Raw genomic sequence first — 14,517 nt, forward strand, 5'->3', positions numbered from 1 at the left:
TGTTTTTTTTTTCTTTCCGGTTACTTTTATAGTCAGTACACGTGATATGATTCATCTGATACAAAATATGCATGTGAACAGAATTTTAAGGCTAATCTTGGACCATCTCCTACTAGATCAGTTTTTCGGATAGCAGTGTCGACCTGCATTATACAAATTAATCTGCATTCGATATATTATTATATCAGTATATCGACGATCTTTGAGGAGATCTTTGAGGATATCAGTAGTAGTACTCTTGAGAAAGAAAAGAAATATTATTCCCCTCTTAGGTTTGAAGGGTTTTTTTTTTAGGTATATTGATAGCTGCTAAGACAGAATGGCAGCTACAAAGCAAGAAGAGTTTTCTTTTTATTTTTTTGACACCCTGTTTGAATGAGACCAGTTCTGTGATCTGTACATGAAGTGATAATCTTCTACTGAAAAGCTAATCATGACTCACCACTTTCCTGTTTCTCTTCAGCTTAAGCTGCTTCTGCTCTGCTTCTGGAGCTTTTGGATCTGTGAATAGAAATGCTCAAACATTCTTAGCAACTGCCTTTAGATTCTATTATTATTATTTCTTAACAAAAAAAAAAATTTCTGTAACAGCAAAAAAAACAATATTTACAGGTTTTTTCTTTATTTTGGTTTCTCAAAAAATCTTGTTGTTGCTTGTTATAATAGTCAGGCCCAGCTGTATATATTTAATAAAAGAAGTGCATGTTTTCATTAAAGTAAAATAGCATTTTATCTACCAACTTAAGTTTCTAGTATTGATAACCAGAAATATTTGAAATTCTCAGATAACTGATACATTCGAAAAAAAAAGGTAAATAAACTAAGGAAACAATAGTGAACGTACTGCTTGATTTGATCTAAAGATGAAGAATACACGGATTCGGATTAAGTAATCTAAACTAACTTCAATTCAGAAATTGCAGTTACATTAAGATCTCCTCTTCTGAATCCATGAAACAAAAATATCAGCAAATGCTTCAAGGAAAAGCAATAATAAAAAGTTTCTTGTTGACATGCACAAGCTTGGAATCTGAATATTATGTCACCAAAATACAAAGTCTCCATCCACTGCCAACAGCCTAAATGCTTTTCATATAAAGTGTGAAAACAGGTGCAAGAATCTTCTCTTTTTTTGGTTTTTGTTAACTTAGACATCTCAAACTGCTGCAATTGACACTCTTTAAACACAGCATCTCTTTTCTCAGGATGAAACAACAAGTTTGGTGTCGAAAAAGCTAATAAGCAATCCACAAGAAATTAGAAATAATTACAATAGAACAGCCCATCAAAAGTGCGCAGAGAGAGAACATGTTGATGCTTATAGAACACTATCATCATTTACAAGTAATGCATCATGCAACCAATTCCTCATGGCGGTAAAGGCATCCTCAGCATCCGCATCTTCTTCCTGAGAATCTGGTCGATGCGCGAAGCCATGCTTTCTTCCGAGATAAATTGCGAGCCTCGATCCTTCGATCTTTTTCTCGATTTCCTCTAATACACTCAAGGGGCAAAGCGGGTCGTTATCGCCAGCAATAAAGAGAACCGGTGCTTTAATCCTGCTTCCTAATGAAGGGTCCACACTAGTCCCGTAGAAGCATACACCGGTGCCAAAGTACTCGCAATCGTAATCGCGGGCCAGTGCCTCTATCAATCGTCCGCCACCGAAGCAAAATCCGATGATCCCGAGCTTCTTTGATATTCCCGCGGCTGCGAATTCATCCATCAGCCACTTTGCACATGTGTCAATGTCCTTGGCAACCCTTTCTAGGGTTTGCGTTGCGAGCCATTGCTCGAGCTCGGCCATCGGCCGGCTTTTCTTCCAAGGGTTTCCACGAAACAAGTCAGGTACCAGAACACTGCATTTTAAGTGAACAAAAGAACAATGAAAATCTACCCTATGATGCGGTAAAATATGAAGACTTAATAGAAAAATCTGGTAGAACTTATTGCAAAATGATAGAATAATCCATATTAGATGTTGCAAGTGTTAGAAATTCACATGTGAACAGTCCCACATGGAGTAATAAATAAGATTTACAAGGGATGATATGGGCTAATGGGCCCAAACCTAATCGGCACAAGCATTGCGTTAAATGGGACCCATAAAATTGTCATATCTTTGAGCCCATGTGGCTCTTGGATTGGACTGGGCCGGAACTCCACAGAAGCAGTTAAGCCCATAAAAAGTTTCCTCAAAAGGAACATAGTACATACTAGAAAGATGTACAATACAACAAAAGAACTAATCGCAATGATCACCACCTAAAACCTCAGTTGTGAGTTAAAGTTTGGAAAGCAACATACAATTTGATCAGGTATTCATAAAGAGAACATCATATAATTTGGCTTTTCCCGTTAAGTAACTTTTTGTTACTCAGCTAAATTGGAAAACCTTGTATACCTTCTTTTTCGTATCAAACAATGACAACAGCGTCACACGACTTCTCAAAAGTGCTTAATTAATCGAGTCTTTACCATATAGCATCCCCTTTTCTCCAATATTCTGCTTGAGACATTTATCTATTAAGTGTCAGCAGTTAAATCAAAAGATCACTAAATTTGAGTAAATCCAAATTCTTTTAGGTGCAGGACATGACAATTGCCGAAAGATTATATGAAATTCTGATCATATATTAAACCAGTGTAGCAAAGGAGTTTTCCAATTCAGTATAGAAGATTATTTTGTACTACACTGTATCATTGTTACAAACAAAAACCAACAGTTTAATGCAACACTCACATAACTTTAGAGAAGTGTCATAGTCCTATTTCAATATGACGTGTTAAATTATGAGAAACAATCATTGTTCTCCAAAAGCTTAAGCTACTAGAGAACAGTCTTTTTAATATATATATTCAACATGATGTTATCAAAGGATTTAAGTATCATAACATGCCGAGTTAGCTACATGCCCAATGTGCCACTATGATGTGGCACCGGCACAATTCTGAGTGCTTCATTCTACTTTAACTTAAAACCCATTTCTTGCCCAAGATGACTTCCAAATGTAAAAACTATAAAGTCTTGAAGCATCCGAAATTCCCAACCTTGTTAAATAGAAGGAAATACAATAAGATAAGGATTTGGGCACGTGCTAGAGGGATTATTGAGATATTCCCTACGTTCTATGCATGTCCATGCCGGCTGGCGTGGTTAACACATGAATTCTTTAGCTTATCACACATAAGGCATCTCTTCGCTTGGCCGATGAAACAGCATATAATAAACAAAGGTGTGCGAAACAGTGACTCTTTCCTAGAATTCTTGCAAAAATAATGATGACATGATCCTCATGCAGCATTTTGGCACACTCCTACTCTCCTCACCATTGACAACCCCATTACATTCATAGCTACAACTTTTCATGAGCTTGGCTATTCCAATCAACAACCTATGAGCAACTTGTATAGCATGTAAGTAAATGTTCTTCTAATAGGAAATAAAAAAAAACATTTGTGCGCTTATGTATGTGTACATGCATGTTACTTGCACGTGAATTATTCAAATAAATGCATGAATAAAACATAAATATACAACTACACTATTTACAGTACCTAAATTACTTGCAATTATCATGCGAAACTCTTAGGAATTTGCCAGTTGGGGTACGTTTTGGGAGGGTCGGGTCTGTTTACGGGAAAAAAAAACTAAACAGAAATGCTTTATATAACGTTCTAACATGAAATACCACAACAACGAGAAGTAAACAATATGTAACTACAACAGGAAGAAGAACAGCGGTAATAAAAGACAGCTTCAGAAAAGAATGTTAGGAGACGCACTTGTAGCCATTGCAAGCAACCCGATAAGCAAAGTCCCTTGTTGATGAATCTTCAAATCCAAAGATATCGGACAAAAGCAATACGCCAGTCCCATTGTTGTTCTTAACTGCTTTCAAAAGATATGCGTGAATACTATCGTCACCCTCCCCTATGATAAGATCAGCTCCATTGACTAGTTCGCAAGCTTCATCATCAACACCATCCACTACTTCTATTTGGCCACAAATTACTTTCCCACTCGTTTTCGGCCTTAAACACGGATAGCCGCGATAATTGAAGTTTAATTTCCTCTGGACCAAACTGAAAATGTTACAGTCAGAAAATGGAGATCTTTTTGGTTCTTATTTTATAAAAGCGCCTAATACACTATTATAACATTCATTCAGTGCACATCGATGCTGTATAAACTAACTGCCTTACCATAACTAACAAGCAAATTAAAAGCTACGGATTCATGTTCACAAAAATTGGTTCTAGAAAGGAAAAAGAATATACTTCACACCAAGATGGGAATGCAAGGTTCAGCAGAAGAATGTTGGAAGCAATAAGTCATGTACAATTTACGGAACTAAAAAGAGGTTTTTTGAAGTTTACGAGTATGATCAATCTCTGCCAACTGAATTTCTGAAAGTAATCTGTTCTAAAGTTTACTTTCTAATGGGAAGATACCAAGTTCACTGAGCGCCTGTTTCGCCTGGCTTCTGGAACAAAAAGACCATACTCGCTTCCGTCAAAGGGAAAGTGTGAATGAAATTTAAGGGTACAGAGATCTATCTTTCATGTCATTATACACTTGAACCAATCATTAATTTTAAATCCTAAAAAGAAAAATCTTTAATAAACAACTTACACAAATGTAATGGTCCTAATGGTGAAAAATTTTGTATTAAACTGACGGTAGGGATGTCAACGGGTCAGATTGGGGGCATGTTTTCAAAAACCCAAATCTGACCAAAAATCCAAAACCCAGATCCTAAGACCCCAATCCGAAACAATTATTTCATTTTACCATAAAACATATTACATTTAAAATACAAATTCAAATATAACATCAAATATTTATATTTATATATATTATATAATGTAAAATTAATTGGGGTTCGGATTGGGTACAGACAGAATCCATACCCGAATTCAAATCCGTCGCTTTTTCACTTTTTATACCCGTATCTGAAATTATATCCGTTCAGCGTCGGGTAAATATGCTCCATTAGGGTTCGGCTTCGGCAAAAATTTGGTTATCCGTACCCATTGACATCCCTTACTTGCAGGCACAAATTATTTCGAAACTTTGAAGGGACATATAAGAGAATTAAAACTTTGTGCATAAATATCCAAACTTTACAGGAGTATATACATATACAAATATTTCTAAACTTCGAAGGGATTTATGAGAGACTTCAAACTTTGTACATAAATATCCAAAGTTTACACTAGTATATACATATACACACTAAAATGATTTACATATACACCAAAGAAAAATGGAAAATAAGTAAAAATCTCAACTTTACAAACAACATGATGAGCTTTTTACACCCAACTACAAAGCAATATCTACAAGAATCAACAGCAAAAAACCCAAATCTACGAAACGTGATTCGGCGGGTTTTAAAAACCTCGACTTTACAAGCACCATGAAGAGTTTTTCTACACCCAACTACAAACGCACCACCAAAACAAAGCGATATCTACAAGAAACAACAGCGAAAAACCTAAATCTACGGAACATGGGTTCGGTGGGTTTTACTTACGGAGGAGGAGAAGTTACAAATCCGAGGTGGGTGGCGAGGGTTCCGGCGAGGCGGCGCGGCGACGCGGGAAGGGAAGAGCGCCGTGGTGGCGGCGGCGGCAGCGGCCATGGCGGAGGCGCAGGAGGAGGAGGGGGATGAGGAGGGTTAGGGTTAGGGTTTGATGAGGATTACGAAGAGAGAGGGGGAGATGGAGAGGGAAAGGGAGGAAGAGAGGCTAGATTTTTATTAGGATTTTATTATATTTTATTCATTTATTTTGTTTTATTTTTTGTGGTTAAGGGGAAGATGACAAACTAAAAATGGAAATATCTCCAAAGTTTTTTTTTTGATGATTAAATTACACTTTAAATGCCAAGTAATTTTTTATTCAATTTTAGTTTTTAAATGATTAGAATTTATCAATTAACATAAATTAAAATTTTAAATTAATTTAAGTGCCTGTCGGCACGAGCCGTATCTATCGTATCCTATCATGCCAATAAGATACCGGCACAATATAGCTCCCGTGCCGATAATACAGCTCAAAACTCTTTTTCCTTTCAATAAAATAAATATTTTATATCATTATATGGTGGCACATATATACTTTTTTGTAACCAGCAAGCATCGACACGACCGGCACTCACCATGTCGTATCGTATCTGTAAGTTTTTGGTACGATCCTGTGCCGCGACACTTAAATTCTTATTAGTTTATCTATAATAAATAAGCCTAAATTAATTTTATCTACTATAATCGTTTCTTTTTTTTGTGCCACCTTATAGGATTATAATCAAATAAAATTCATTAAATAGCGCTTGGTTCGGGTATGAGCAAGAACTAACTATTACAGGGATAGATACAAGTATGGGGATAAGAAAAATAGCGTTTGGATGAAAATTAGATTGTTTCCGGGATAAAAAAAATGGTGTTTGGATAGATAATATGGAATAAGAAAAATAGTGGATAATTATATATAAAAAATGGAGGTGTTGGTGAGGATAGTTATACCAGCTTATTTCAGGTACCCGAGAATAACTATTCTTGTGTAAAAAATTTGCGTTTGTGTATAAAGGGGGATAAAGGATTATCCCTCCCCATATCCCCATCCAAACGATGCTTTAAATAAGTTATTAAAATTTAGATATAAAACTGTTCTTTTTTTTATTTTAATTTATATTGCATAACATGTGCAATGCCAATTCTCCTTTATTCTTAAAATACCCTTTTACAGATTTTTTTCAATGCAATTTAAGTTTTTGAATTAATTTTAAAAATAAAAAATAAAATTTAAATAAACCAACTATAATTCTTACCACTTTTCTGCCAAACTAGTTGATTATAATTATATAAAATAAATTAATTTATCAAAAATTACAAGTGATGATTCATTTAAATTTTAATTTTTATTACTACAAAGTCTGAGTCGAAAATGTATGAATAGTATTGCCCTTTTCTGTAATATTAAGTAAAATATTATATATTTATCGCTCTAAACTCCACAATATCTTTTAGTATTACGACTATTTTGGCATTATCATGATCAGCAATAGTAGTCAAGTGAAATGGTAAGATCAAGCCCTAACACTTTTTATTAATAAATCAAGATTATTTAATCTGTTTCAATTTCTTTTCCATTACTTCTAATTGTAATTTTATTAAAGCAATGAAGCAAATAAGGACAAAATAGCCTTTTTAAGTAAAATATAATATTTTTTGATTAGTCAAAAAAAATATCTGTAATTTTTTAAAAGTTGTAGACATTTATGTGCTTTGAAGTTTGGAAGAAATATTATGCAATATTCTAACTTTACACATATATATATTTTCAATTGCTCTAATAATTAATAAGAATTACAAATTTATTGTGAAAATTAAAAGATTGAAATATAAAGCAAAAAATATATTTTTTCTTATAAATATCTTTTCTATTCTGCCTACTCTAGTTTTCTTTTGGTTAAAAATGCATAGACATCTTCTAAACTTCAACCTGTTTTAAAATTGATCCTTTGAACTTTTTTTTAATTTGATTTATATTTTCTCTACTTACTAATGGTTTTATCTAACTTCTTTCATTAGTAATTTTTTATGAGAGATGCACGCAGCCTCTTTTCTCACTAAAATAATTTTTAATCACGTGCATCGATAATAAACGTTTGTTTTGATTCTAACAAAATTGTAAAATTGCTAACGGAATGAGATAAATCAAACGGTTAGTAAATAAAAAGAGTGTAAATTAAATTAAAAGATCAATTTGAAAATAGGATAAAAAATTTAGGAAGGGTCTTGTAACGACCCAACCTGCTAGCAATAATCAGTCGTTAAATCCAAACTACTATTAGTGTGTCGGTCACTTATAATCCTATCGCACTCTTCCGCATTATCCGACGTGGGACTATTAGATTGTCACAAGTCTATATACTTTTATCTGTTTATTTCAACAAGAATTAAACCAGAGAGTCATTGCCCTCTAAACAGAGTGTACCAAACAACCACTCTTTTGTGGAGATTTGGACATTCATCAATGTCATCAGCTGCAGCTTATTAGCCAATGCTGCTGCTCTGACCCAAGTATGTGGCCATGTGCAGGCCAAGTACTGAACCCCACCTGCCCACAACAGTAGTGTAAGGATTAGTAGTACATCACAAGGGAGAGCAAATGCAGGTACAGCTGCAGCTGCAGCTGCAAAATCCTCTATCTCTTCAATGAAAAGCAGCAGCAAGTGGTCAGCAGGCACAGTTGGCTTGCTATTTCAACAACAGACTCAAAAAGTGTGCATTGTAATAGCTTTTCCACGTAGGAGCAATAACAATTCAATCAAACACTGTTATCTTTCTCTTCACTTTGATGTGTTGCGAACAGATTTGGTTTAATCGCAGTGGAGTGAATTCTATGTTGGATTGCTAACAATCTACCCGAAAGCACATTAAAACCTATCGATAATACATAAATTTTTTACAATCTTTTCTCTTTAAAATCTTCGCAGAATTGCATTGTAATAGTTATTCCATATAGGAGCAATAACAATTCAATCAAACACTGTTATCTTTCTCTTCACTTTGATGTGTCGCGAACAGGTTTGGTTTAATAACAGTGGAGTGAATTCTATGTTGGATTGCTAACAATCTACCCGAAAGCAGATTAAAACCTATTGATAATACATTATTTTTTTACAATCTTTTCTCTTTAAAATCTTCGCAGAATAGTAGTAAAAAAAAAAGAGGAGAAAATAGGGCAACCTTAATTTGCACTCTAGTTGTTTTGCGTATTTTCACTTTGTCAACTTCAATAGTTGCATTTACTTATCCTGTGATTTCATTTTTGGTTTACCGAAAATTTGCCGTCAAATAGGATAGTGATGCCAAATTTTTAAAACTACAAGAAGATATCTTGTTTAACAATAGATTCTTTAAGTAAAACACAACTAAAAGTACACAGCAGGGCAAATTGAAGTTTACCCAAAGAAATATTATTGATAGGTTTTGAGACTATTATTTGGAACACTGCATGGAAAGGAATTTCTCATCTGCAAGAACCCATACTGTACAATGAACAACCATCAATGCTGTTAGTTGCAATACATTTGTCATTTATAGTGACAATTTTGTTGCTTCTCTCTGCAGCTTTTTCTAAAAGCTCTTTTTCTCTGATTCTTCAACCCATCTGTTAGTTGGCATGTCATTCTCAACTTAAAAAGACCTCATAATATAAGATACCCTCTGATTAATAAAATGGTTACCAGTAGAACCAAAGAAGCTTAATATATAAATAAAAGACACAGTTGAACCTTGTCACATACTTAAAAAAACAAAACCACCACCACCACTTTATTCTGCTTTATGAGAAAGAACATACACAAGAGGGTGAATATATAACTCACACATCTCATATTATACAGAAGGAATATACAGATTGAAGGGCCACATAACATGATTCTTAATACAAAAAAGAAGAATAGAAATAAAAGGATTGAAGCTTTTATTAGAGAGCAACTGGGCCTCCTCCCCATCCCAAATTGTCCCAGAAAAGCTTCGCAAAATCCACTGCAACTTAATCTGATTCCTTCTATTCTCTCACACTGCAACAATCTGCTGCTGCAGTGAACATGGTGATCACAGGGTATGAATCATATGATCCAATCATCACAAAAAACCCAGATTGTGTGTGCGTGACAAAAGAGCTTTTGAGACTAGTGATGAAGCCCACCAATAGATACCAACATCTAATCCTGCTTTTCTGGCCAAAAGAAAAGCACTTTCTCCTCCAGCACATGCATATCCTCCGAAATCCACACCTTTCCCTTCGTATCCATCCGCAATGGATACCTTATTCTTGGGCCACTCTCCTACTAGATTAGTTCATCAAGCATATGCCTTAAAACTCAGATAAAGATGAGGATTAATGAATATATATATATATATATATATATATATATATATATATATATATGTGNTATATATATATATATATATATATATATATATATATATATATATATATATGTTTAAAACAAATTCCCTCCAATTTTGCTTGTTTGAATCGAAGTTTGAGCTCAGAGCAGCATGTCGGACTTTGAGGGTAGCCTCCGGTAGAAATTGTACGGCACGGAGGGCATCTTGCTCCGGAACCGGGGGTGGCGGAGCAGGTAGAGCCCGACGATCACCGCGATGACCTGGAACGGCGTGACGTAGAGCACTATGGCTATGATGAGGGAGATGATTATGAAGATTGCGGTGGCCCGTGGGTCCCGCCAGCTCAGGAGGGCCTGCGCGCGCTCCCCTTGCGTCGCAAGGTCGCCCGCCACCGTCTGCACCCGCCCCGCCACGCTCCGCAGCCGATCGTACCTGTTGAGTGTAAAATGTTAGAACACTTAAAAACCGATTGTTTCACATAGTAGCAGTGCGAGAGGGTCGCCGTTATTGCTTCACGATACCTCATTCTCACCACATCCGCCGCCTTGGACGTCGGGAACGTATCAAACTCCTCATCAAGCTCATCCGGGTGCGCCATCTCGGCGTAGGATAACCTTGTGTCCATGTGCGGCGGGTGGCGCGGCCGGAACCGGTAGCTCCATATGCCGATCATGAACAGGTAGAGGAAGATGGTCGGTAAGATCAGCTCCGGGTAGCCCACGAGTATCAAGAAGAGGACATGGACGAGCACCGTAGTTATCGGATTCCGCCAGTTCCGAATACTGTTGTACCATCTCCCGATCGCCGCCATGCCGGAGAAGAGAGACGTGATGCGGTAGAAATTGGCCTTGCTCCGTCTCAGGCTGAACATGTGCGAATCCACGTCGAGCATGTACTCGACCACTTCGCGCCTGAGCGGCGGCTCCGCCCGGACCAGCCGGGCCGCCACGATCTGCATCGCCTGGTGGCGGAGGTAGTCCAGCTGGAGGACGGAGATCGGCTGCACGTAGTGCATTTTCGGGAGCAGCGGCTTCCCGTAGAGCGTCACCATGTTGACCCACGCGGTGCACGTGAACCGGACGGCGAGGTGGAGCTCGCCGGTCTTCTTGAGGCCGGAGGTTTGGAGAACCAGCAAGGGGTACAAGTGCGTGTATATCCGGTCGGCCTCGAGGGTCGAGAGCCGGATCCGGACCTTGCCGATTCGCTGGTCGCGCACGTCGCCGCCGCCGTTGTGGCCGGCGACGTGGCAATTGTCGAAAACGGCGATGGTGATGACGGTGCAGGGGTCGAAGACCTCCCAAGTGTACTGCTCGTTCCACTGCGGCGCGAGCGTGTCGAGCAGCGTGCGCGTGCGGACCCATTTGTTGCCGTACTTGGCGACGCAGTAGGCGTCGGTGGTGCGGCCGTCCTTGGCCTTCATGGGGACCAAATTGCGGGCGCTGAGGATGCCCAGCTCCAGAATGCCGATCCTGGGCTTGCGGAGGTTCTTGGACGAGGGCTGGAGGTCGCTGCTGTAGTGCGTCGATTCGTCGAGCACGTGGTAGCCGAGGTCGAGGGAGAGGCGGAGGTGGACCTTGCTGGAGAACTTGGAGGTCGACTCCTTCTTCTCCTCGTCGAGGAGGGCGGTGGGGCGGGAGAGGCTGAACCACTTGGGCTCGACGGGCTTGTTGTGCTCGTTGCGGGGGACGGCGACGGAGACGGGGAGGGTGAGGCGGCCGAGGGGCTCGTCGCGGCCGGGGGCGACGCGGTCCTCGACGGTGATGACGAGCGGCTCGTCGAAGGGCTCGGCGGCGACGAAGAGGAACTCCTCGTTCCAGACGGGGTTGACGGAGCTGGTGGCCGAGCTGGATCTTGAGGGAGGGGGCGATGGGGCGGGACTTGTCGGCGGGGACGAGGTCCTGGGCCTCGATGGCGAGGACGCGGAGGTAGACGAGCTTGGGGGAGAAGTAGACCTTGGAGCGGGTGTTGGCGAGGGCGTCGAGGGAGACGGAGTGCGCGTCCGAGTGCCAGGCCTCGGGGAAGGCCTCGTCGGCTTGGGTGCCGATCCACACGGCCAGCATGAGCTCGGGCCCGCCGCCGGTGGTGAGCTTGTCGCCCTTCTTGTCCTCGAGCCTGTACCACTGCGGGGCGAGCGGGGAGTCGGGGGGCACGCGGAGGGGCACGTCGGTGAGGTCGAAGACGATGCGCCCCACGAAGTCGTCCTTCACGAGGTCCTTGTCCTTCACGGTGACCTCCACCATGTTCGCCTGGATGCGGTCCTTGGAGAAGGCGAACACCTGGTGCCACACAGGGTTCTGGTTCTTCTCCAGGTGCTTCGTGATGCCCTTGTAGTTCCCCAGCTTCACCTCCACGTACGGGTCCAGGGACCCGGTGATGTCCTTCGCGGGGAGGTTGCGGGCCTTCACCACGCTCACGTACAGGTAGTGCATCGGCTCCACCAGGTCGTACGTCGACGAGATCTTGTCCCGGGCGCCCAGCCGGCCGCTGCGGGCCAGCCGCGCGGCCAGCGGCGGCCGGGTCTCCACCAGCCCGAACTCCGGCCGCGGCGCCCCCGGCGCTCCGGCGCCCCCCGGAGGCCGCGCCTGCACCACCGTCGCCCCCGGCGGCGGCGGCACCGCCCGCGCGGGCTTCTCGTCGTAGAACACGTTGGTCGGGGGCTTCTGCGCGCCGGCGGCGGCGGGAGGAGGGGCGGCGCCGACGGAGAAGAACACGCGCGGGGCCGGCGCCGGCGGCTCCTTCCCCTCCGCCTCCCCCTCCTGCGCCCTGCTGCTCGGCTTACCCTTCTTCTTCTTCGTCTTCTTCTTCTCCGCCTCNTGGAGAAGAGGCCGCGCTTGTCGAGGGGGAACCGCTGCACGACGGCCTCGGCGGGGGAGGGCGCCACCGACACGCCGGAGATGCGGACGCGGCCGAGGAAGTTGCGGTGGTGCCCCCCTCCTCCCCCCTCCGGCGCCGCCGCGGCGCGGCGGTCGTGGTAGACGGTGACGTCGATGGGGAGGGAGGGGAGGAGGGAGGGGTCGGAGAGGTTGAAGACGAGGGTCTCGTTCCAGGAGGGGGAGAGGTCGCGGAACTTGGTTCGGGTGCGCTGGCGCTGCCCCTGGAAATCCACTTCGACGAACGGGTTCGCGGATCCGTGCCCGTCCTTGGGCATGAGGTCGCTCGCGTCCGCCACCTCCACCGCCACCTTCATCGCCGCTACTCCTTAACTCCGACTTCCTCCGAAACCCGGAAAGTGCGACGGGTGCGGATCCGGTCGACTCGCGAGGCGAGGCTCCTCACTCAGAGTCGAAGGTGGGGATTTTGATGGTGGCGGTGGTGGAGGTGGTGGTGGGGCCCGCAGAAGAAGGGAAGGGAAGGTATGTATGTCTGTAGCTGCGTGGGGCAACTAAATTTCGGCATGTTTGTTTCTCTCTCTCTCTATAAATCCTTTTAGGTTATTATTATTATTATTATTATTATATTATATTTAAAAATATTTAAAATTCACTTTTTTTTTGGGGACTAAAATATAGAAAATTTTAAAATTATGGTTTACTATTAAAAAAAAGTAAACTTCAAATACCATTCCGGCGGTTTCGCACTTTCTCAGTTTAGTATCTCGTGGTTTAAAGTGTATTATGTTAGTGTCCTGTGGTTTCATTTTTATCTTTTCGTCAATTTTTTTGTTAATATTTCGATTATCAAATATTCACTTTAGTTTCAACTTTGTCACTGATTAAAAAAAAAAAATTACTGAAATCGATAATAAAAAGATAAAAATAAAACCATATGACACTAAATTGATACACTTTAAACTATAAGGTACTAAAGTGAGAAAGTATAAAATCACAGAGCTGGTATTTGAAGTTTTCTCATTTTAAAATTGAGAGCACCAAATGGTCAAATTGCTCACCCTTTTTCTATAAAAATTTTTTTAATATAATTTTTATTATTTTTTAAAAATATTTTTAGTGTTAATTATAATTGTGACAATTGCATGAAGCATACTAAGTAAATTTGTAATGATAAATAATATATTTAAATTTTGAAGTTAAAATATCGTTGACCGACTCAAATCAAATAAATTGAAAGATCGAACAGTAAAATCAAATTTTTTTGAAAAAATTAGGTGGAAAACTCAAAATGATTGGTAGTACAGATAAATTTTCTATTTTTTTATCCTTTGAATAATTTTATTAGAAAATATAGATGCTACTTTATTCAGCTACTTTATTATGTTATAGAATTTTACCAAATGAAAAATCTAAAATTTTAGCCATAAATAAATAAAATAAAGATAAGCCTTTTTGTTTGTCCTATGATTATTTATTTATTATTGTTATATATGCTTCCAGGTAGAAAGAAAGTTAGTAAGCACAATAGATAAAATTTCAATATTAGTGTTTGCTTTTTTTTTTATGAATGAACTTATTTAAACTATAGGTTATTTTGGTTTGGCTATCCGACTTTTAGATTTTTAAGTTTATTATTTAATTTTTTAATTTGTTTGATTTAAGCTAATTAATAATATTTTAATTTTAAAATTTAAATTAATTATTTACTTTAATAAATTTATAGTTACGCAAATTAGATGGAGTATACTAGTTAA

General features: G+C 40.3%; 2 protein-coding genes across 2 annotated transcripts; both read right to left on the reverse strand.

Annotated features, from left to right (window-relative positions):
• On the reverse strand, positions 966 to 5,730 carry LOC109715377 (carboxymethylenebutenolidase homolog). Its single transcript, XM_020240357.1, has 3 exons — positions 5,541 to 5,730; positions 3,787 to 4,076; positions 966 to 1,859 (listed from the first exon to the last, which is right to left on the reverse strand). The coding sequence occupies exons 1-3, from the start codon at positions 5,646 to 5,648 to the stop codon at positions 1,319 to 1,321; spliced, it is 939 nt and encodes a 312-aa protein (XP_020095946.1). The 5' UTR covers positions 5,649 to 5,730; the 3' UTR covers positions 966 to 1,318.
• LOC109716697 (FT-interacting protein 1-like) lies at positions 9,317 to 13,330 on the reverse strand. The gene is given in 4 exon segments (XM_020242245.1): positions 9,317 to 10,364; positions 10,454 to 11,764; positions 11,766 to 12,628; positions 12,631 to 13,330. Coding segments are annotated over 4 exon segments (2,955 nt in total). The 5' UTR covers positions 13,120 to 13,330; the 3' UTR covers positions 9,317 to 10,072.

This window comes from Ananas comosus, linkage group 1 (genome assembly GCF_001540865.1).
Source record: "Ananas comosus cultivar F153 linkage group 1, ASM154086v1, whole genome shotgun sequence".
NCBI classification, from domain to species: Eukaryota; Viridiplantae; Streptophyta; class Magnoliopsida; order Poales; family Bromeliaceae; genus Ananas; species Ananas comosus.

Bases quoted from the DNA above. Each gene is read 5' to 3' on its own strand.
- LOC109715377 (XM_020240357.1), bottom strand. From the start codon at position 5,648: ATGGCCGCTGCCGCCGCCGCCACCACGGCGCTCTTCCCTTCCCGCGTC. The intron at 4,077-5,540 runs GTAAGTAAAACC...AGTTTGGTCCAG, and splicing joins TTTGTAACTTCTCCTCCTCC to AGGAAATTAAACTTCAATTA. The intron at 1,860-3,786 runs GTGCGTCTCCTA...CTTAAAATGCAG, and splicing joins GTTGCTTGCAATGGCTACAA to TGTTCTGGTACCTGACTTGT.